Genomic DNA, 22,931 nt, shown 5'->3' on the forward strand with positions numbered 1-22,931 from the left:
ATTCTGTATCTGTCCCACATCCCACAGAAAGCCTCCCCCAAGTCCTCTTCATTCCGGTGCCTTCCCTCAGTTAATTATTCCCTACTTACCCTGTATACAGCTAGCTTTGTATATATTTGTTTGCATGTTATCTCCCCCATTACACTGTAAACTCCTTGAGGGCAAGGAATTTTGTCTCTTTTTGTAATCTTAGCACTTAAGCGTGGTGCCTGGCACATAATAGGACCTCAATAAATGTTTACTGAATCGAATCAAACGAAACCATACATCCTGTCATTGTTTACCAGTTGTCTCCTTCATGAGAATGGGAACTCGTCGAATAGAACCACCATGTTTTTGCCTTCCTTTGTATCCCCAGCGCACATTAGGAAGCATTAATGTGTTTGTAGACCAACTAACTGATGTGCGTGGCAGCTCGTCAAATGGGGAGACTGGGGGAGACGACTGGACTTTAGGCAAATATGATGGGACTTTCCTGAAATAGTGATCTGGGTGAAGCAGTCACCAATAGTGGTGGAAGGAATAGGCACAGTGGGAGTTTCTCAAGGGCAGTGATTTCTGTTTAGGAGTTCCCAAACACCACGCGCAGTGAGGTTCACCCTAAAAGAATTTTAACAATACCTTAAATAATTGCAGAATATTATGAGTAGCATATTAAGTTTCTCTGGAAATTTATAACACTTTTTTCCCCATTGTTGTTTAAAAGACTTCCAGAACACACACACACACACACACACACACACACACACACACACACACGCAGTTGGGAACCACAGCACCAGTACATAGTCACGGATCAGATAGTTCCTCAAGGTGGCCACCCAGTGGTGACAGTGGCTCAACGCAGCTTAGTGGTGGACCACAGTGAGAGTTGGGTGGAGGAACAACCTTAGGGTAGATGTGGGAAGGAGTCAGGACTGAGTAGTTTGCAAAATGATCATCTACTTGGCATTTGCAAGGTAAAGTGTTTCTAACTCTACGTAGGAGTGCCTATGTAAAGATGATCTGATACTGAAGTCAAATACGAGCCAACCTCAAGGGAATTTTGGTGGTGGGGAAGGGCCAAATGCAGACAGTAATTGGGAGATGGAGTTATTGTTAGGAGAGGGAAAAAGCCTTCCTGGAACAAAAGTTTGGGTTTTTTTCCTTTTTTTCCAATTGGCAGGGGAAGATGAGAAAGAAACAAATTATATATCTTTTCATTGAAAATACAAGTTGTTTTTTTCCCCCTAAGCCTTCTGGAAAGAGGTAAAGTTTCTGGTGAATCACAATTTGAGTGAATCACAAGAAAGAAACAGATGTAAGAGCCTGGAGAGGATGTGGATGAGAGTTCAAGACAGAGAGAGGATGGTCTCAAAGTACAGACTGAAGCATATATTTATTTGGATATGGCTAATGTGGGAATTTGTTTTTCTTTACTATACATGTTTGTAAGGTTTTGTTTTTCTTGTTTAATGGTCGAGAAAAGGGAGGCATAAGGGAGGGAATTCAGAACTGAAAATAAAATCAAATTTTAAAAATAAAAAAATAGAATTTTAAAAATAAAAAATAGAATTTTAAAAGGGAGTAGGTGAGAGGGATGCAAAGCTCCTTTCCAGGACCATGAACAACTTAGAAAGTTATGAATCCTTTAGCCATGTGTCTTTATGCTTCTGGAGTCCAGGGGTGGGAGAGTAGTAACTCATTTTCCTTTGTCTTCCTGACCACCTGCCCTTACCAGGTGTTCTTGGAGAAGTATGGGTACCTCCGAGAGCCAGCCCCGGAAGCATCCATCTCTCCACAGCTCACAGATGCCATAAGGTAAGAACTGCTTGGCCCAGGGCAGGCGTCAGAGATTGGAGCATTGTTGAGGAAGAGTGGGGGACCCTGAGAGTCAGACTCTCCCCATCCTCAGATTTTCCATCACAGTCCCAGGAAGTGAGGCCATGGATGTTGCTCCCTCCCCCATCTCTGTTCCACCACATCTCTTTCCTGCTCTACTATTTTAATTCTTTTCTCTAGGGAGTTCCAGTGGGTGTCCCACCTGCCAGTCAGTGGGCGACTGGACACTGCCACGATGCACCAAATGGCCCTGCCAAGGTGTGGGGTGGGTGACTCGAAGAGCCATTCAGCTTGGACAGAGAGGCTCAGTTCTCTATTTGCTGGACGCAGAGCCAAGATGAGGCTCAAGAAACGTTTTGTGCAGCAAAGTGAGTCCTCTTCCTCCTTCCCTCCCCACCCCCCACTGCCCTGCTGCCTTCCCAGTCCTTTAGGAGGTCCAAAGGGATTGGGTCTCCCCCTTACCCTTCAGTGAGAAGGCACTTTCAACCCTCTATGGAGCAGCATCTCAGGGGCATGCTGCCTGGGCAACCCCTCTGCTGTCAGAACTCTGCGTAGCAGGGACAATAGGAGAATTAATAGCAAGTGTTAGGGGCCAAGTCAGAATGAGAGACCAAGCTGCTCTGAGGAGAGAAGCTAAGGGTTCTGGATCCCAGCCATCTCTCCCCACCTTGAATGCAGCAAGGGGTAGTAGGACGAAAAGCTGAGGACCACCCACGTACATCATTGACCCTGCCTGGGAAACCCAGCCCATTGTCCTGACAGCTGCTCCCCAGTTCCCACACAGTCTTCAAAGTCCAAGGCTGAACTCCACCTTCAACCCCTCCCTGCTGGGCTGTCACATGGAGAGGAGGAACCATGTGCTGGTGAAAAGAGAGCACTAGATTTAGGGTCAGAGGGACTGGGTCTAAATCCTGGCTTGGTCACCTACTATCTGTGTCACCTTGGACAAGTCATATTACCTAGGTAGGCTTAAATTCCCTCATTTGTAAAAGGAAGGGCTTGGACCAGAGATTGAATGATCACTAAAATCCCTCTCAACCCTAAATTACATATGATACAATGTAATCTGACAACATGATACAGTTATCCCTTCCACTTCGTGACTTTCCCCATCATTGTTTCAATATATTTTGGATCAGGCATAAGAAACTAAATAGGAATTTGGGGGGAGTTTTGAGAAAGCCACAGATGACATTCAAAGGCCAGCAGATGGCACAGAACCTATGACCAAATACTTAACCCATATTTTACAATAAGGTACTATATATACTCCATAAAAGAAAAAGAAAAAATTCAGACTCTCTGGTACAAAGGAAATCCCAAAAATTTTTACTCTGAATTTTTCAGATCATGGGGCCCCTAATCTCCATAATGTGGGGTGAAAAGAATATTAGATTTAAGAGTCAGAGAAACGGGGTTCAAATTCTGATTTGGGCAATCACAGCTTGCTTAAATCTGCCTACCTCTGTGAACTTGGCCAGATCTCTGGGTCAGTCTCCATGTCTATGAAATGAGGTTAATTCAGTGACTTCTAAGGTTCGCCCATCTCTATGAGATGTAACATATGGTGAGTGTTTCCTTCTGACTCCCAAATCCAGGAGTCAAGGGGTGAGAAAGGGAATTGTTAGGATCCTGTAGTAAGGAGATTTCTGGATTCTAGCCCAGCCTGGTCCTTCACTTGGTATTTGAGATTTGGCGTGCTGAGTTTCCCTCTCCCAGACCAGTTTTCCTGCATGCAATGAATGCTAGAAGTGGATGGTTTACTCTTTGCTGGTCAGAGCGTCCATTTCTTGACTCTGGGCACATTCTCTGGCTGTCCCCCATGCCCGGAATGCTCTCACTCCTCTTCTCCACCTTCCCTGGCTTCCTTTCTCAAGCCCTCTTTACTCAAGCTCCTTCTCTCTGTTGATCATTTTCAAATGATCCTATATGTAGCATGCCTGTCCATAGTATTGTCTCCCTACCCCTACGACATCAGATGGGCTCCTTAAAAGAAGGGACCATCTTCTACTTTTCTTTGTATCCTCAGTACAGTGCCAGGCACATAGTAGGGGCTTAATCAGTGTTTATTGATTGACCATTCATTCTGGAGGTAAGTGGGAGAAAGTTGGGGTCTTGGAAGGTGCTTGGAGAGCCTGTGTGGGTATAGAGGAGGAGGAAAAAGTTGCCAAGCTGTCATCTGCCTGCTGCTCTGTCCTGAGGAGGGGTGCTGAAGGGGGTAAGGGAAACTGAACAGATGAGGAAGGGTGCCTGATGTCACCTGGTCCTGCGGGGATGTCCTCCACCCAATGTAACTATGGTGACCAATCTAGTCCTGCCTCCTCTCCATAGCCTCAGGTCAGGAATTTATAAACTTCAAACTCACCGGGCTTGTCTAATGAAAACAAGCCTGGGCCCGGGAGGTCTATGCGCCTTTCCCCCTCACCTAAGCTACTTCCTTCTCTTCTTGGCTCCCCCTCCCCCCAAGAACTTTCATTTTCTTGTTTCCATGTCTGTTTGTCCTTTTCTCCCATTCCTCCACATAAGCACACACAAAGATCTGTTGTGAAGCTTCCTCCCTGGATCTGGCTCTGGGACAGCTGTAATCCCCAGGGCCTGCCACAGCAAAAGAGGAGGAGGATTTACCTAGCCAGCTGCCACCCCCTGAGTGGGGTGAGGGGACCCTCAAGTAGCTGCCTGAAGAGTCCCTGTCTCCCCCAAAAGGAAGAGTTGGGAGAAGCCTGACTCTGTGCTCCCACAGTCTTTCCCCACTTTACCTCCAATAACCTACAAATGTCTGTTTTCTTCCTCTCACCCAAGCCTGCCTCCTCTTTCCCTCCATCCCTCCCAGTCTATCGGGTAATCTTTCCATCACCCTCCCAGAGGGCTTGTTCTCCAGGGCAGTCTGGGGCCCCATGCCAAACCAAACACACCAGAGAAGGAACCTTACCTTCAATGTCATGAAGTATGGCAGGGCTAACAAATGAGACTCCCTCCATCTCCCAGCCATGCCCCCTCTACCCCCACCCCTCCTCAGCTTCTAATCCTCTAATATGGAACCTGTCTGCATAACCCAGTCCCCTGCCCTCTTTCTTCCTGTTCCCACACACCGTTTCCAAATCCAATGCTTCCCCCCCTTCTCCCTGTTCTCCCTCAGCAGCCACAGCCAAAGGAGGGAGCCAAGAAAACTTCTTTTGATAATAGATTTATGTTTATGTATTATATTTATATTTCATTTCCTCAGATTTATAAATTACCTAAATCTGCAGTTATTCTCCTATTCTCTCTGCTTCCCACCTTCCTTTCTATCCCCCCCTTCCACAGCCCTCCCCTACTCCTAGGAGACAGTGTCCCTGTCCCTTGTCCCCAGGAGACAGTGGACCATGTGTCCCAGACCTAGAAGGATTAGGGAAAATAGAGGGAAATTACTTTGGTGGGAGGAACCACAGTGGCCTGTATCTTTGAGTAATGATGGTAGCTGATACTTAAATAATACTAGACCAGAGCTTCTTAACATGGGAGCCATGGACCATACATTTTAGGAAGTCACTGAAATTAGATGGGATAAAGTTATATCTCTATTTTCACTAAACTCTAATTGGAATTGGGCATTTCCTACAAATAGTGAATGGAAGAAACAACCCCCAGTAGTCATTCAGTATTTTCATATCACATGACAGTTGTTGCAGATATCTTAAAATATCATTTATGTTCATCAGTACTTTACATTCTGGTCAGCTGGATGACACAGTGGATAGAACAAAGTCTGGAGTCTAGAAGCACTGAGCTCAAATCTAGCCTCAGACACTTACCAGCTGTGTGACCCTGGGCAAGTCACTTAATCCTGTATGCCTCAGTTCTCTCATCTGTCAAATAAGCTGGAGAAGGAAATGGCAAACTATTCCAATGATCTCTGCCAAGCAAACCTCCAGAATGGAATCACAGGGTCAGACATGACTGAAATGACTGAACAGTAACAACTTTAAAATTATGATAGTCTCTAAAGACTGTGAGCTAGATCCCATATAAATTGCAGTTTTCCTGTCTACACACTGTATTTCAACATAATTTATTTCCTTTGTAATCCTCTGTTTTATTTCATGCATCTAAAAACCTTATTGTGAGAAGGGATCAATAGGTTTCACCGGAATGATACCCCAAAATGCGGGAGAATCCCTGAACAACACATGTTTGATTTAATTTGAGTCTTGCAACAGCCCTGTGAAGTAGGTACTTAGGCATTTTTAAGCCCATTTTATAGATAAAGAAATTGTTTTGGGGTGGTCAAAAAACATAACTGTTGGGGACTAAAAGCCAAATTTGAACCCATGGCTTCCTGACTCCAAGTCTAGCACTATCTCCAGTATGCAAAGCTGCTTCCCAATTGTCTGATTGCCAGACCTGTGGGTAATATCTATGGTGTATCTGGAGAAGCAGAGGGGCAAGTGTTCCCAATGCAGTGGGGCTTCAATGGAAAATGGCCTTCAGATTGGGCTTCTGCCCCTCTGGCTAACATTCATCTATCCTCTCTCACAGAAACACCACTGCCTCCACAGCTAGAAAGAATTGTCACATAGAAACACTAGAGCTATTCATTCTAGTCAATTCCTGTCTCGTGTAAGCCTTGCATTGTAGAAAGATGGAGTCAAGTTTGCATCATGGCACTGTTCTAACTGACTAGCCTTGAGCCAGTCTTTTTGATTCTCTGGGCCTCAGTTTCCTATTTATAAAATGAGACATTTAGACTAAATTGGGAGGTCCCTCAGCACCTCCCAATGCTAAATGGTGTTCTGACTTGGCCAATGGGAAGTGGGAGGAGGGATGAGGAAGATGGCTGGGAAGGTGTCTGGAAGAAAAAGCAAAATCAGCAGCTTCCAGGCCTGAGAGGGCAAATTGCCCTCTCTTAAGTTGGAATTCCAAGTTGGAAAGCTGGGTGGCCTAGTGGGGAGGACAGTAGGCTGGGAGTCAGGAACACCCAAGTCTGAATCCTGTCTCAGACATTTACTTACTATGTGACCTTAGCCAAGTCACTTAACCTCTACCTCAGTTTCCTCATCTGTAAAATGAAGAGGTTAAATTTGAAGGCCTCTAAGGTTGCTTTCAGATCTAGGTGCATGATCCTACGAAAGAAATTACTTAAACTGACTAGAGATAGAAAAATCCTTCCAGGTTAAATCTAGTGACAGAAAGCTGCTTTTTTCTTCCTTCCCTCCCTCCCTCTCTTTTTCTCTCTTCTTTCCTTTCTTTCTTCTTTCCTTCCTTGCTTTCTTCCTTGTTTTCTTCCTTCTCTCTCTCTCTCTCTCTCTCTCTCTCTCTCTCTCTCTCTCTCTCTCTCTCTCTCTCTCTCTCTCTCTTCCTTCCTTTCTTTCTTCCTCAGGGATCCTGGGCTTCCCAGATGAATCCCACAGAGGCAAAGAGGATGGATTGAGGTGAGGGGGCTGAGAACAAGTAGGAAGAAATTACAATGAGCTTTTCTTGTGGTTCCCAGGGCAGCCACAGGCCAGGCAAGGATCCTGTAAATGGGAGGAGAAGGGTGATGGGAGCAGAGGAGACAGAGGAAGCAGCTGGGGACCTACAGCTGTGTGTTTTCTACTCCCCTACGCACCCCTCCCCTCCACTGGCCACCTACCTAGAACTTTGAAAGAATGGGCTGGAGCAAGGGGTGTCAGCTAGAAAGGAACATAGATAAAGAATGAAAACCACCCGCAGTCCCATGTGGTCAGCCCCAGGTAGGGATGGGAGAGGAGAGAAGATGGGGTTGGATAGTTAGGCCTCAACACCTTAGAGTTAACCTACATACATGGGTCTATCCTAGCATTAGCCTAGGGAGTCCCTGAGGGAAGGAGTCCCATCTCCTTTATGCTATAGAATAGACCACCATTTTTAAAAATGTTTTATTTTGATTTTAAGTCTCAGTCACTCCTTACCCCTTAAATTGAATACTCTTTTAGAAAAATAGTTCATCAAAAAGGACCAATGCAGTGCCCAGCTTGACCAAGTAGGCAATGCAACCCTCTGCAGCTCCTCACCTCTCTGCCAAGAGGAGAGAGGAATGCTTCAGTTGCTGTTCTCTGCTTTCCTGTGATTCAGCATTCCAAACCAGATTTTGTAGATCTGGAATTTGGAATCTGATGCCCAGAAAAGATGTATGGAATGGAATAAGCATTAATTAAGCACTGGTCTAAGTACTTAACAAATAGTATCTCATTTAATCTTCACAGCACCCCTTGAAAGTAGATGTTATTATTACCCCCATTTTGCAGAAGAGGAAACCAAGGCAGGCAATGTTTAAGTGACTTGCTCAGGGTCACACAACTTGTAAATATTTGAGGCAGGATTTGAACTCAGGTCTTCCTGAGCCCAGCACTCTATCTACTGAGCCACCCAGCTGCCCCTACAAGAGAAGGCAAGTGAATGGCCCAAAGTCAGGCAGGTAACAGGTGGCAGAGCTAGGGTCTCTTGCCTCACCCAGTATTCCTTCCACTCTATCAAGACTCCTCTCCCAAGCCCCTAGGACAGGGCCACATATACCCAAGAATTCTACACATAATCAGTCTAATGTCTAATTTTCTGACTCCTTCTCCAGCAGGAGGCAAGTGGTACAAGCGCCATCTTTCCTATCGCCTGGTGAACTGGCCTGAGTACCTGCCAGAGCTAGCAGTGCGCCGGGCTGTGAGGGCAGCCTTCCAGGTGTGGAGCAACGTGTCCTCCCTGGAGTTCTGGGAAGCACCCGCATCAGGCCCCGCCGACATCCGCCTCACCTTCTTTCAGGGCGACCACAATGATGGGCTCAGCAACGCTTTTGATGGGCCAGGTGCTGACTCCTTCCTCCTCCCTGTAAGCCTCTCTCTTTAACTCCTTCCCCTGGGAAATCCCCCCCCTCCCGCTCCCATCCCTTAGCCTTACAGGAAAAGTGGGTGAGGGGTCTGTGGCTAGGAGCACCAGAGAAATGTCCAGATGCATGTACATGGATACATACATACACACATATGTGCATTCTATACACACATGTATGTATGGTTGTTGTGTTTGTCCTTCATTCTCGAAGAGGACCATGACATCAAGATGATGACATAACTTGCAGTTGACTTTGATTTGAGTGAGGGAGGGCTGCACAAGGTACATACATATGTATATATATTTATATGTACATATGTATGTATATACACACATAAATATACACATACTTGGGCATAACTCTCCAGGCTGGAGCCTTACAACACTTCATACCATCTCCCATTAGGTAGGACTGTCCCTTGCCCCTCTTCTAAGAGTGAATGAGATCTACAAAGCTGGGCCTCAGAAGTTTAGGCCATTCCCATTTAGCTTAGGAAAAAGCCAATAGGGTAGATTCTCAGCAGCCTCCCTCCCCACATTCTCACTGAGGGAATCTGGCCACCTCTCCAGGATGAAGATTCTCTGCCCCCCAACATTGTTGATGCTGTACAGTTGCTTCAGTCTGACCCACACTCAGGACCAGTTATTCCTGTTATCACACCTGAGTTTATCCTGATACACATTTAGCTTTTCCCCTATTGTTCTGTCCTCTGTGGAGATGGAAAGCAACATAATCCTTTCTTCCCAAGCTGCCAGAGCTTTGGAGATGGTGGTCCTATCTCCCTTCCCCTAAAAGGAAAGAAAGGTCCGTCTGGGCTCTGTTCCCTGCCCACCCCACCCGTTCCTCTAAATAATGATAACTGGACATCCACAAACCACTGGACATGCATTATTTCATTTGAGCTTCAAACAGTCCTGTAAGTACCATGGATAGGATTAGGCCTGTTTTTTCAGGTTCAAGGGCATTCATTGGCCTGCCCAGTTAATGTGTCAGAGGCAAGGTTCAAACCTCAGTCTTCCTGATTCCAAGTAAACCCCCTATCCACTTAATCACTAGGCTTTTCTCTGCTCTGTCCTTTTAGGATGAGGTTTTAAACAGATTTTACCCCCATTTATACCTCTTGACCTCCTGGATCACCTCATGTGGCTCTGTGTCTTTCCTGTCAGATCTGCCCATTCTCATTTTGGGCCATGGAATTGTGACCCAAGTCAAGACTGGGGAAAATATAGAGCATACACCCTCCCCCCATTGCTGCCAAATGAATTTTGTGTACATTCATATGTGTGCATGTTGTTTCCCTGAATATAACCACCATGAGGGCAGGGACTCTCATTTCTTGTCTTTGAATCCCCTGTACTCAGCAGATGCCTGGCACACAGTAGGTGCTTAATAAATGCTTTTTGATCGATGAGAACTGAACACAGCTGGCAATTCTAAGAGGCAGAGGTGAGGAAGGAGTGCATGCCAGGCAAGGTGTGGTGGGAGAGACTAAAAGAAGGGAGGGCAACCAGGAAACAGTACAAATGGGCCACTTTGGCTAGAACCGAGAGGGCACAAAAGGGAGTAATACACAGTCAACCTGAACACCAAGTGGCTCCAATCAGAGCATAAAGGGCAGCAAAGATCAAACTGAGGACTGTGAGAGATGATGATGGCTTAAATCTGGGAAGGAAGGAAGGAAGGGAGGGAGGGAAGAAGGGAGGGAGGGAAGAAAGGAAGGGAAGGAAGAAAGGGAGGGAAGGAAGGAAGGAAGGAAGGAAGGAAGGAAGGAAGGAAGGAAGGAAGGAAGGAAGGAAGGAAGGAAGGAAGGAAGGAAGGAAAGGAAAGAAGGAAAGGAAGGAGGGAGGGAGGGAAGGGGAGGAAGGAGGGAGGAGGGAGGAAGACACCATTTAAGTGCCTGCTGTGTGCCAAGCCCTGTTCTAAGCACTTTTCAAACATTATCTCATTTGATCCTCACGACAACCCTGAGAGGCAGATGCTACCATAATCACCATTTTACAGTTGAGGAAACGAAGACAAAGAGAGGTTACATGACTTGCCTAGGGTCACACAGCTCAGGGGCTGGGTCTTCCTAAGTCCTAAACCACCTGGTTGCCTTCAGGAAGGCCCTAAGTGACCTAGCCAAGGTCAGAAATTATCATGATTCAAACCTATGTTCCCCACTCTCAATCTGTTGCCCTTTTCACACACTGAGACTGGTTTTTGTTATTATCTGTGCGATGCTGGACAAGTCCCTGGACTTTGCTAGCAAAACCCTGTAGTTTGCTAATCTCTAAAATGGGCTTCAGGACATTTAGCTGGTACAGGAGATAGAATGCCAGACCTGAAGTCAGCAAACCTGAGTTCAAATCTGCCCTAAGATACTTACAAGCTATGTGACCCTAGGCAAGTCACTTAACCCTGTTTGCCTCATTTTCCTCATCTGTCAAATGAGCTGGAGAAGGAAATGGCAAACCACTCCAGTATTTTTGCCAAGAAAACCTCAAATGGAGTCATGAAGAGTTGGGCGTAACTAAAATGAATGGACAACAACAGCCAAGTGGGAATTAGAACATCCTTCCTAGCTATCTTGGGTTTGTTCTGGAGGCTTTGCAGGCTTGTGAAGTGTTATCTTCCTGAGGGTGATGTATTAAGCACTCCCAGGCAGTTCACAGCCATAGTGTTCCCCTGAGGACTCTACCCACCACAGGGATTGAGAGGATGGGTCTCTGGTCCTGTGACTTCATTACTACACAGAATTCCCAGAGAAGGGAATTCCCTCTACCAATGCCAGTCAGCTCCTTCTTTGCAATTTAATCTCAGAAAGTGTCTTAGATTTTAAATGACTTTCCCAGGATCATACAGCCACTGTATGTGAGAGGCAAGATGAACCAGGTCAGTTTTTTAACCCACTACATTACATGTCTTCTCATGTTGGGAATCATACATAATAAATTGGAAAATTTTAATCCCAGGCCAGCATCACCCAGTCCTCTCCTAATACTGGGACCTCCCCCTGACCATTAATTCTTTCAGATCTATAATCTAGAGCCAAAATATGATTAGAAATAAAATTATTTGTACCTGGAGGTAGGAAAGCAAAATAGAAGTCATTTTTCTGTCATCCACATCTTTGCTTTCTCTCCATTCCCACAGAGAAGAGATTGCTGGCTTGCTACAAACACACCCCTTCCTCTTTTCCTCGGTGGCTTAGTTAGTTTTCCATTCCCAGTCCAGTAGATTGAAAGTAACAAATAATCCTGAATTTCCTTCCAACCCACATCTTCCAGCGCTCCCAGTCTCTGACCCCCACACTCCCTTCCATCGAGTAGCATGGAAGACATGGCTATTGAGTCCTGACTCTGCCCACGGATTACCTGTGTGACATTGGCCAAACTGCTTAATCCCTCCAGGCCTCAGTTTCCAACTTTGTAATGAAGGAGGATTAGATGATTTCAGAATTCAGCAAAGTGTAGTGGAAAAAGTGTTAGACTTTGAATCAGAAAACCTACATTTGACTGCTGCCTCCTCCACTAAGTTCTGGTGTGATCTTGGAAGTGAACTTGTCACTCAGTTTCCCCAACTGTCAAATGAAGGCACTGACTCTTTCCCCAATAAATCTGAGCCCTATGATGCCACCCTGCCCTGCTTACCCCTGCCCAGCTCCTGCAGGGACTTGTTACTGATCTTCTGCCTTGGGGTATCTGCAGGAGGTGCCCTGGCCCATGCCTTCCTCCCTCGTCGTGGGGAGGCACACTTTGATCAGGATGAGCACTGGTCCTTCAAAAGTCGCAGGGGTCGGAATCTATTCGTGGTGCTGGCCCATGAGATTGGCCACACACTGGGGCTGGGACACTCCCCTGCTCCTCGGGCTCTCATGGCGCCCTATTACAAGAGACTGGGACGGGACTCTGTGCTGAACTGGGATGATGTCCTGGCCATCCAAAACCTGTATGGTGAGCATCTCTCATTTAAGTCCCTCCCATCCTCCTTACCCCTACCTGCAGCCCTAACCAGTGGATTCCAAGCTCTGGGTACCACCGTGTCCACTCATGAGACCCAGTCCCCTGGCTCCCAATTCTAATGGCATCTCCCCATCCCTTTCAACCCTATGACACTCAACACTCTAATCTCAGACTCCCAATCCTTTCTACCTTAAGATACTCAGCACTCCATGTCTGTGGTCACCAATTCTTTCCATCCCACAGCACTCATCTTGAATCCTTGGCTACCAGCCCCAATAAAACCTTGGACCCAAGCCCTTTTCCCCTGCTCCTACTAAGCATTCTAACCTTTCACCTCCAGTCCTCTCACCCCTGACCCACTGGATATCCCACAACATGACCTCCAAGTCCCCAAATCTACTCTTTCCATAATATCAAACTTCTTGATCCTCAGAAATCACAACTATTCGACCCCATAGACTCCCTGACCCTCAGTCATCCTCAATAATTTCTCATCTTCCCCTTTAGGTTATAACTTCCATAGCCTACTGGCATGGGACGCAGTGACTTGCTTTCCAAAGCTGTCCAGGCCCATTCCCAAGATGCGAAGTCACTGAGCAGATTTTGAGGTTCAAGCTAATGCTTCTCCCTGTGGTGGCCCCATTGTTTCTTATAGTCTCATTTTTCTGAGATCCTCCTCAATCTAGTGCTTCCTGTCAGCCAGCCATGGGAGATGGACCTTCCCAGCTCCCCTTGATTCTACCTCTGATCTCTAAAAGGGCCTCTCTGCTCTTCCCTGACCATGTCCCACCCTCAGCAGCCAGTTTCAAAGAGAACTGGATTTGGAGTCAGGGAACATGGGTTCAAATTGTGGTTCTGCCTCTTCCTACCTGTGTTACCTTGCATAAGTCAGTCACTTCACCTCCTCTGTAACATAAGGGGATGGAACCTCTAAGTTCTTTTCCAGCTCTAGAATGATAATCTGTGATCCTGTTATATGGGATCTCCCCAAAGGACAGGAAATCAGAATGCTTGGGTTTTTCACTATCGTTTTGATTTAAATAACAGATTTAAAGCTAGAAGGAGCCTTAGAGCTCATCTCATCTGACCCCCTCATTTTGCAGGGCAAATTGAGGATCACTGAGATTAAGTGACTTGTCCAGAGTCACCGACTTGGAAACTCAGAATTCGAATCTGTTTTCTTGACATTGTCCAACATTCTCTCCACTACTGCTGTGATGGACCCCATCAAGTCCAGGAACAGTAACAGCCTTGTCCTGTTCTCCCTCCTATTGCTCCCATTGGATAGTGAATCAAGCCTGTCATAACCAGAGCCCAAGCATTAGCCTTTCTTGTCTCTACCACTGCAGGACAGCCCCTGGGGGGCTCAGTGGCTGAGCAGCTCCCTGGGAAGCTCTTCACCAATTTTGAGGACTGGGACCCCCACAGGCCATGGGACAGGCAATCTGGAACTAGAGGACCCTATTACTGTCACTCTTCTTTTGATACCATCACAGCAGGTAAGATGGGCACTCTGCTCTGCCCTTCCATGCTCAGGCATCTCAAGGATCCCCCTCTCCCACAATTCCATCCTGGTAATGGAGTAAGGGCACTAGATTTAATAATCAGGAGACCTGAGTTCAAGTTCCAACTCTGACTGTATGATCTTGGACATCCTCTCTGAGCCTCAGTTTCCTCATCTGTAAAAGGAAAGGTTGGCCTAGCTGGCCTCTGAGGTCCCTTCCAATTCTAACTCTATAACCTTTTTATCCTTCCTATACCATTTTTTTTACTCTGAGCCTCAAATATATCCTAGTCTTTCATGCCAAACCTTCTACCCAATGTCTAGGGGTCCCCAGGACTTGGATCTTAGGAGAAGGTAATCTGGATTTGGTAATTCAGCCCCACCTGCTTGAAGGATTCAGAAGCACACAGTCAGTGATGCTCATGTTATGCAAATACCCCCTGGGACTTTGTCTCTCCTTGGTCTCTATGCAAGATAGCAATGGAGACATTTATGATGAATCTCAACCCACCACAGCACCTTTAAGGGCAGGGGGTGGGGAGACCAAAGGAGAGAAGAGTCTAAGTAATCTTTCCCCCATCTTTTTTTTGGGGGGGGTCGGTTGCAGACAAGGACCATCGAGTCTACATCTTTAAAGGAAACAGTTTCTGGGAGGTAGGGGCTGACGGCAATGCTTCAGAACCCCAACTGCTACAGGAGAAATGGGCTGGTCTGCCCCCCCACATCGAGGCAGCTGCTGTGTCCTTGAATGATGGAGATTTCTACTTCTTCAAAGGTATAGTCTGGAGGTGGGGAGGGGGAAAGGGAGAGGGGCCAGGAACTCTCATCTCTGGCCTCCTCAAGGCTTCTAAGTGGGTCTGAGCTCTGTGGAGACGTGGAACAATGAGAAGAGAACTCTACAGTTAGAGATTTGATACTGATGTAAGAGCTTTCTCTGATGCTCACTTTGCTCTGAGGTGTGACCTTGGGCAAGTCATATCATCAACCTCTTTTATAACGTAAGGAATGCCTCTGAGACCCCTTCCGGCTTTAGATCTGTGATCTGACTCTCTCTCTCTCTCTCTCTCTCTCTCTCTCTCTCTCTCTCTCTCTCTCTCTCTCTCTCTCTTTCTCTCCGTTTGTCTTTCTGTGTGTGTGTGTGTGTGTGTGTGTGTGTGTGTGTGTGTGTGAGGCAGAAGTAGAAGTAAGAACTCACCATCCTTCAGGCTCAAGACAGAATGGGGCTTTGTCTATCAGTAAGCACCCCAGCATACACAAGGGGACCTACTACAACAGGTTCTTAGATCGGCATTCATAAAAGGAAAGCAACTTTCAAGGGGTAACAATCACTTTAATCAAGCACATGTATCATTCCTTTTAACCAAGTACATCTATCATTCAGTTGGTTCAGGGAGTCAGCACCCTGAATTTCAAAGAAAATACAGAGAAATCAAAAGATCAACAAACCTGGCTTCCTGTGCCTGAATTCAACAGACAATTGGACCCTAGCTGCCTGATCATAGTTACCAGAGAGGGAAGCATGACATCTAGTTTCTCAAGGCAGGGGCAGGGTCCTTTAGCAGCTTCCCAGAGTCCTCATCTGGCACTCAAACCTTCTTGCAAAAACTAAGTCCCCAAGTAAAACCTCACCCACAGAGCATTTATACCTTTTTTAGAGCCAGAGGGCATCCCAAACCTTGAGAATCAATACCTCATTAACAAAAACTGTGAGTGTTCCTACAGATCTTCCCTAATCAAACTCTCCTTAATGGGAAGGTCCATAGATTGAACAAAAACATCAAAAGATCCTATTTTGATGGTACCACACTTCGTTGCTGCATCAAACCTCCAGACCTAACCAGAATCCCATCTACTCCCTGTACTACTCAATGCAAGCAAATAGGACCAGAAGAGACCCTTTTTTCTTTTGAATATGAGCTCTCTCTTCCCTGGAGGCTCCTTCTTAACCCCACCCCCATATTCCCTTGAATTTGAACCTGTGGCCTCAAGAAAAAGTTCATAGGTCATATATTATTGATCTAGAGCCAATCTGAGGGATTGTCTAGTCTAATTTTCTTTTACATATGAGGAAACTGAGACCCCCAGAGGTTATATAAGGAGTCATATAAGGAGTAATTGGAAGAAACAAGATTCAAACTTCGGTCCTATGATGCCAAGTTCAGTTCAGGGCTCTTTCCACTGTGCTATACTGCCTCTCCTCTGCCCTTTGACCTCAACCCAACCTGAAAAATAGTCATTTCTTTCAAGAGTGGGCAAAAAAGAGATGTAGATGAGAGACTTATATGGCAGAGCAGATGGAGAAGGCAGAGGAGAAAGGAAGAGGGAGGCAAGAAAAGGGACTGAATAGAAGAAGGTGGGGAAGCACTTCTCAACCATCCCTTTATCTTCCCCTGGAGAACCGGGAATAGTCCTGGAGCCAGGAGTTACCATTTTCCTGGGCTCACACTTGGCTTGGTGCTGGCTGCCTGGTGCTGACACCTGCTGGGGGCTTGCAGAACACACCTTCCTCCTTCAATGAACTAATTACATTATCATTATAGATTTAGAGCTGGGAGGGACTTCAAGATAACAGGGATCATCGAACCTTAAATCTGGAGCTGGCAAGAGCCTCAGAGACCATTTAGTCCAGGCCTCTTATTTTATAAGTGGGGAAACTGAGGGCCATAGAATTTTATTTATTAACTTTTTCTTGTCTATAGAAGTTCATTGACTTGCCCAAGGTTAAATGTGGTGGCAGAGACAAGATTTGATCATGTTACTCTCTTCTCCAATAATTTCCAATGGCTTCCCATTCCCTGTGGAATCAAATATAAACTCCTCTGTTTGGCATTTAAAGCCTTTCACAATCCAGCTATTTTACATTGTTGTTTAGTCAATTAGTTGTGCCCAAATCTTTGTGACCCCATTTAGGGTTTTCTTGGCAAGGATACTAGAGTGGTTTGCCATTTCCTTCTCTGGCTCATTAGACAGATGGGGAAACTGAGGCAAATAGGGTTAAAAGACTAACCCAGGGTCACAGCTAGTAAGTATGTGAAGCTGGATTTGAACTCAAGTCCTCCTGATTCTAGAGTGGGCATTCTGTTGTATCACCTAATCACCTATTTAATAATCTATAGTCTATTCATGTTAGCCTTCTTGAATTCCTCCAACACACTGTCCCTCGTGTCTGGGATGCATTTCTCCCTTTGTCCACATCTTAGAATTCACAGTATCTTCAGAGCTTAGTTTGAGAGCTACCTTCTTGAAGTCTTTCCTGATCCCCTAGCCATGAGTTCCACCTCTCTCCAAAAATAAAAAGGACCTTCTGCCTATTTTGTGTATTTTGTACAAGTGTATGGAACACAAACTTCCCTGAAGTCAGAGAATGTTTGATTCTGATGCAAACCCAGGACCTAGCACATTGCTTGGGATATCCATAAGTGTGTGATTTACTGACTAGAGTCCAGCACTATTTTCACAGCCCTCAGTCGTCTCCCTCTAAACCTTCCAATTTTTAGAATTAGTTCTTAGCTTCCTTTAATATCCAGGAAGCCCAGGATGCGATGGGAGTAGGGAGGGACAAATAACTTTTGAAAAAAGAATGCGTAGTTCCCCATAACATAGACCCAATGGCTCTTTTCTCTGCTGCCATTCTCCTCTCCCACCCCTAGCCCATTTGCTAAAAGTGACCTTCCTCCATTTCTATCTCATGTTTTGCTTCCCCCTTCTCTCTCTCCTAACTTCATTGTTCATACTTCTACTCTCCTGGTTCTATCTCTCTGTTCCCACAGGGAGTCGATGTTGGCGGTTCCGGGGATCGAGGTTACTAAAGGGTTACCCCCAACTAGGCCGAGCAGGAGGACTCCCTCGCCACCCAGATGCTGCCTTCTTCTTTCCACCCCTACACCGAATTGTGCTTTTCAAAGGTCCTCGCTACTATATACTGGCTGATGGAGGGCTACAGATTGAACCCTACTACCCCCGAGGCTTAAGGGATTGGGGGGGTGTCCCCTCAGGGATCCAAGGGGCACTGCCAGGACCTGAAGGCTCCATCTTCTTCTTCCGGGATGATCGCTACTGGCGTTTTGACCAGATCTCACTGAAGGTGGTAGCAACGGGCCGGTGGGCTGAAGATCTTCCGTGGATGGGCTGCTGGGATGCCAACTCTGGAGGTGCTCTGTTCTGAGCCTTTTGATCTATGATCAGTCAGGACCCTGTTGCCTAGCCTTACATTCTTCTGCCGCAGAGAGGGGTTCTACTGTAGAAAACCTTCATGATGCCCAATTCCATAGTAGGAGAAACTAGGTGGGGTTTTCTTGGAGTAAGGGCTATGGATCAACCATTCTCTAGCTAAAGCATCCAAAAGGAGAGTCAAAGAAAAGGAAATCAAGGAACAGGGCATGACGCTGCCCCAGTGGACCTGATTGTAATGAATGAATCCCAAATAGAGAGAAAACGAAAGAGAAGGAGCCAGAGTTGGAGAGGGGGAGAGAAAAAGATGAACATTAAAGAATTAGAAAAATATTGTCTCCAGTCCCACCCTCAGCAGCCCTAGAAGTGTCCATTGGGAAGTAACAGCAGCAGGGTCAGGTCACTGATCCCTCTAAGGGAAAACTTCAAGGATAAAAGACTGAAATCTCTTCATGATGCAGGGTCTGCTGGGTACCTTTCCCTTTGGCCCCTGTTGTCGATCACAATAGCACCATTCTCTAGGACACACGCACACGCACGCACACACACACACACACACACACACACACACACATAACATTCCTTAAACCCTAGGCCCCACAAATAGCTGAGATTCTTAGTGGAGGAGGCTGATTCTTCTCCCAATACTAACCCTGCCCCCAACCACCAGTGTGGGGCCTATAATTAAGCTACTAATTCTATTTCTCTCTCTTCTAAAGTCCATCCCCAAGCTCTGGGTCTGCCGGATAGTGTCCACAAGTCTTCCCCCTTGCAGATAATCCCCAGCTCAGGGAGAAACTTACTGAACACACCAGTGTTCCAGGAAACAAGGCTTGGGTTTAATTCTGACCACCAAAAATTTCTTAGTTTTGTCTCATTTTCTCGCTGTGTATAAAAGGGAAAATGGCCTTTACCCTGGTATAGATTTGCTACCAGAAGGTAGGGCAGGACGTAGATGGGGCACATGCCTAGTTACTGAAGCGGGGATGGGAATTCATCTGAGGTGGCCTTGGCTTGCAGTTTAGAGAGAGGTGGCAGTGGACTAAGCTGCCTGGACACTGCCCCATAATTTGACTTTCAAGGGGCAAATCAGATTAGCTTAAAAATCAAACCTTGAAGATAACTCAGAAAAGAGGGAACACCCTGGCCTCCCCTTGCCCTCTCCCAATAATGTCCCTATTCACACGAGTGCATACAAACACATCCACACACTGGTGCTCTCTGAATTGACTGATGCACTGAGGCTTTTATTGAATATCCTCCATGACAGGAGAAGTCATAAGCAAAACTGTCTCCTGGGAAGAGCTTACTTGTTCTGACTCTATTTCTTCCTGATCTGAAACACCTGAAATGACCAAGAGATTATTACAGGGGAGAGAAGGAACAGGGTTAAACAAGAGAGCCTAGGCATAGCACTAGGAAGTGAGGCTGTGATTATGGGAAGACTCAGGATTATGAGTTGGGGAAGTAGATAGGGATTTTCACATTGTGGGCCAGGATTTCTTCTGATCCTTCAGCTGAAACACGCTAAGTGTCCCCAGCCCCGAGGGATGGAAGATACAGGGATGCAAGCTTGACAAATCCCATGTGGCCAGAGTATCACAAGCAGGGTCTAAGTGCCGGGGATAAGGGTTCTTTGCTTCACATGTGGGCATATCAAAGATACCTTGTATCAAAGATAGTAGCTAAATTCCAGGAATGGAGTGTGTTTCATTGAGGAGCTAAGGGATGGTGTCTAAGTGCCAGGTATGGCAGTTTAAACATGAGACATATAATATAGGACAATAGACTTAGAGTTGGAAAGAACCTTAGTGGCTATCAAATCCAACTTCCTTATTTTACAAGTGAGAAAACTGAGGCCCAGATATGACTTTACCAGGGTCGTACAGCTAGTCTGAGGGAGGATTTGAACTGGAGACCCCTCTGCCTCTGAGTCCAGTGCCTTATTCACTATACCATTCTACCTCTCATGGAAGAGGGCTCAGGCACCACCTGGCATGACCCTACTCCTCCCACCCCATATCTAATGTCCAGAAGGCTCACCACGCTCCCAGTGGTCCAGGATACAGTGCTCAACATAGTTAGGGTCACAGTGCAGAGTCTCGCATTTCCTGCAGAAAAGAATCTCGCAGCGGGAACAAGGCCCTTCGTTAGACTGCTGCTTCTCCCGTAGGCATACCTCCCCTGGCACGATCCGCTTCCTGGTGGTTGCAGGATGGAGGAAAATGGAGGTCAACATTTCCTCACTCAAGCCAGTACCAGAACCCTGCTCCTCTGGGCCTTGCTAAGCTAAGGGACTTAAAAGGAGAGATTCCTCCCTCCTTCCACTACCCCATCTCCTGTCCAGGGGTAGATAAGGGTCAAAGGGATATATCTACCCTACATAAAGTATAGTAAAATGAAAAGACTCTTCTGTCTCTAAGTAGGTCACCCACCACATTCTCCCAGCCCACCCCGCAAGAAGCTGCTGTTTGCCAAGGCTGGTAGCATCCTTTGGATTCTCAGTACTATGAAGAAACCAAGGCATACCAGATTCCTTTCTCTCCCATAGCCCAGCCCTCTCAGCTACTTCCAAAACCAGGAGGACTAGTCAGGAGTCCAGGCTCCCTGTCCTGAGCACCTGTCCATGGGGAAGGCCAGGTTGGATAGGAGGGTGAGGGGACTAAGCCAGGTCCAGAATCCGCTCTCGGAGCGCCTCAGGCCGGACACCTCGGGCACGCTGGACTCTTGGCGGAGTGGGCAGTAAGACACTGAGCCTTTGTCTTTCCCATCACCGTCCTGAAGCTCCTGCCCAGACTCCCAGTACTCTCCCTCCTTCTGCGAAGTTTTCTCTGCCTCATCTGAATCCTTCTCCTCTGAATTTTCCTCCTCTTTATTGTCACCCTCTTCTGCCTCTTCATCCAGTTCTCCCGGCTCCTTTTTCCACAGAGGGATCCTCAGGCCTAGAGAGTCAGAAAAGGGGAAACCTCAGTACTATTTCACCCTTAGCCTGACTTTTCTTCACTAAGATCTCAGATGGGAGAAGAACTAATGATTTCTACCATGACCTCAAGTTGAGTGAGAAACTCTGGGTAATGAATACATCCTACTTGTGAGAAATTTTAATTCAGAGACAGAAATCACAGGGATTTCACCTCCATCCACTTAGTATAGACTTTACAAAGTCCCAAGAACTACTAACAAGCCCTAGACACATTTATAGGACCAGAGATTCAGAGCTGAGAGGGATCTTCAACCCTCTCATTTTACAGGTAAAGAAACTGAGGCCCTGAAACGTGAAGTGGACTTGTACATAGCTAGTAAGTTGCCAGTCTGCAAGAATAGAAGAATGGATAAACCTTTCTACATCCCCACACAATGTCTGTGACATCTGTCCTGTCCCCTTTCTCTCTATGCCCACTGCCACCACACTAATACAAGGCTTTGTTGTCACTCAGTCATTTCAATCAGGTCTGACTTTTTGTGACCCCATTTGAGGTTTTCTTGGCAAAGATACTGGAGTGGTTTCCCATTTTCTTCTCTAGCTCATTTGACAGATGAGGAAAGTGAGGCAAACAGGGTGAAGTGACCTACCCAGGGTCACACAGCTAGCGAGTGTCTGAGGCCAGGTTTGAACGCAGGTCTTCTGCACTCCAAACTCGGCACTCTATCCACTGTACTACCTAGCTGTCTCAAGCCTAATTACTAATCAATTATTAGAACAGTCTCCTAAAAAGCCTTCCTGCCTCCACTTCTTTCTCCAATTCACCTTTCATATTATAAGAATCACATCTTATATTCATAGATCTTATTGTGACACTCCACAGTCTTCTTTAGAAGGCAGGATGGGGTACTCTTCCCCTTCCCTCAACCACCCCCTGCCCCAGACAGTTTTCCCCCTCATTCTCTTTGGCTCAAACATCAAGTGATGAACCATGAGAGGGATATGAGGATCTGTTGGCTGTCTGAGTTTGGTTAACCTGGGATGAAACATTTCCTGTGAACAATCCATGAGGATGGTAATTGAGAAGGATCTTGAGAGTATGGTTTTCATGATGACAGCCCTCTGACCCAAGTTCCTCTAGGAGATACAACTGGGTGTGTCAAGGAGGGCCGTGTTCACCTCTTCCCAATTGCCCTCCTACCCTACTCACCATTGCCCCATTTATCCATTCTTAGCTATTTCTGGGCCGCTTGGAGAATTCATCCCCATGCTCCTTTCTCCACCTCCAATGTGGTCCCTAGCCCATCCTGGAGAGCAGGAGTGACAAGGACTTCCCTCATCCCTACATATCCTGGTTTCATCACCATAGCTACTATTGGGTCACAAGCAATGGAATTAGAACCTCCCCTTCCCAAGAGTCTTAGACCTCCTTTTCCTGGGTCCCTGGGAACCCCAAGGCCCAGGGTCCTCTTTGTTTCATTCCTCTTCCTCCTTCCCAGCTGTTTCCCGTCATGCTCTCCCTACCCCTCCAAATTGTACCCCTTCTCTTTCTCTTCCTGGAAGGAAAACATGAAGGACAATGTGAGAACCTGAAGAACAGGACACAAGCCTGGTGTAACTGGTGGTCCAGTGAAATTGTGGAGATTAAGGAAAAAAAGAGAAAGATCTCTGCTGGCATCCCTAATCTTCCAACACAGGTTCACCTAGGGGTAGGTGATCTGGGCACCATCCTCACTTTCAGGAAACTCCCAG

At 46.5% G+C, this 22,931-nt stretch overlaps 2 protein-coding genes across 3 annotated transcripts in view; one reads left to right on the plus strand and one right to left on the minus strand.

The window, feature by feature from the left end:
* Positions 1-22,931, plus strand: part of MMP28 (matrix metallopeptidase 28) — a 52,658-nt gene that overhangs the window by 10,225 nt on the left and 19,502 nt on the right. The window contains exons 2-8 of one of the 2 annotated variants that reach the window (XM_072644906.1): positions 1,721-1,800; positions 2,002-2,189; positions 8,390-8,614; positions 12,328-12,573; positions 13,932-14,081; positions 14,694-14,861; positions 17,857-18,587. In XM_072644906.1, coding sequence (XP_072501007.1) covers positions 1,721-1,800; positions 2,002-2,189; positions 8,390-8,614; positions 12,328-12,573; positions 13,932-14,081; positions 14,694-14,861; positions 17,857-18,251 — 1,452 coding nt within the window. In that variant the 3' untranslated portion in view covers positions 18,252-18,587. Of the gene's footprint in view, positions 1-1,720; positions 1,801-2,001; positions 2,190-8,389; positions 8,615-12,327; positions 12,574-13,931; positions 14,082-14,693; positions 14,862-17,856; positions 18,588-22,931 lie in introns of those variants that run through there. The other variant, XM_072644907.1, reaches the window with a different exon arrangement.
* On the minus strand, positions 19,475-22,504 carry C2H17orf50 (chromosome 2 C17orf50 homolog). Its single transcript, XM_072644913.1, has 4 exons — positions 22,390-22,504; positions 20,877-21,198; positions 20,300-20,457; positions 19,475-19,601 (listed from the first exon to the last, which is right to left on the minus strand). Exons 1-4 carry the CDS (start codon positions 22,406-22,408, stop codon positions 19,504-19,506), a joined length of 597 nt encoding a protein of 198 aa, XP_072501014.1. The 5' UTR covers positions 22,409-22,504; the 3' UTR covers positions 19,475-19,503.

This window comes from Notamacropus eugenii, chromosome 2 (genome assembly GCF_028372415.1).
Source record: "Notamacropus eugenii isolate mMacEug1 chromosome 2, mMacEug1.pri_v2, whole genome shotgun sequence".
Lineage (NCBI taxonomy): Eukaryota > Metazoa > Chordata > Mammalia > Diprotodontia > Macropodidae > Notamacropus > Notamacropus eugenii.

Excerpts from the sequence above, each read along its gene's own strand:
- C2H17orf50 (XM_072644913.1), bottom strand. Across the intron at positions 20,458-20,876 it reads CTGGCCTTCCCCATGGACAG|GAAGCGGATCGTGCCAGGGG; the intron begins GTGCTCAGGACA and ends TGCAACCACCAG. Across the intron at positions 19,602-20,299 it reads CCTGGACCACTGGGAGCGTG|GTGTTTCAGATCAGGAAGAA; the intron begins GTGAGCCTTCTG and ends TGGTCATTTCAG.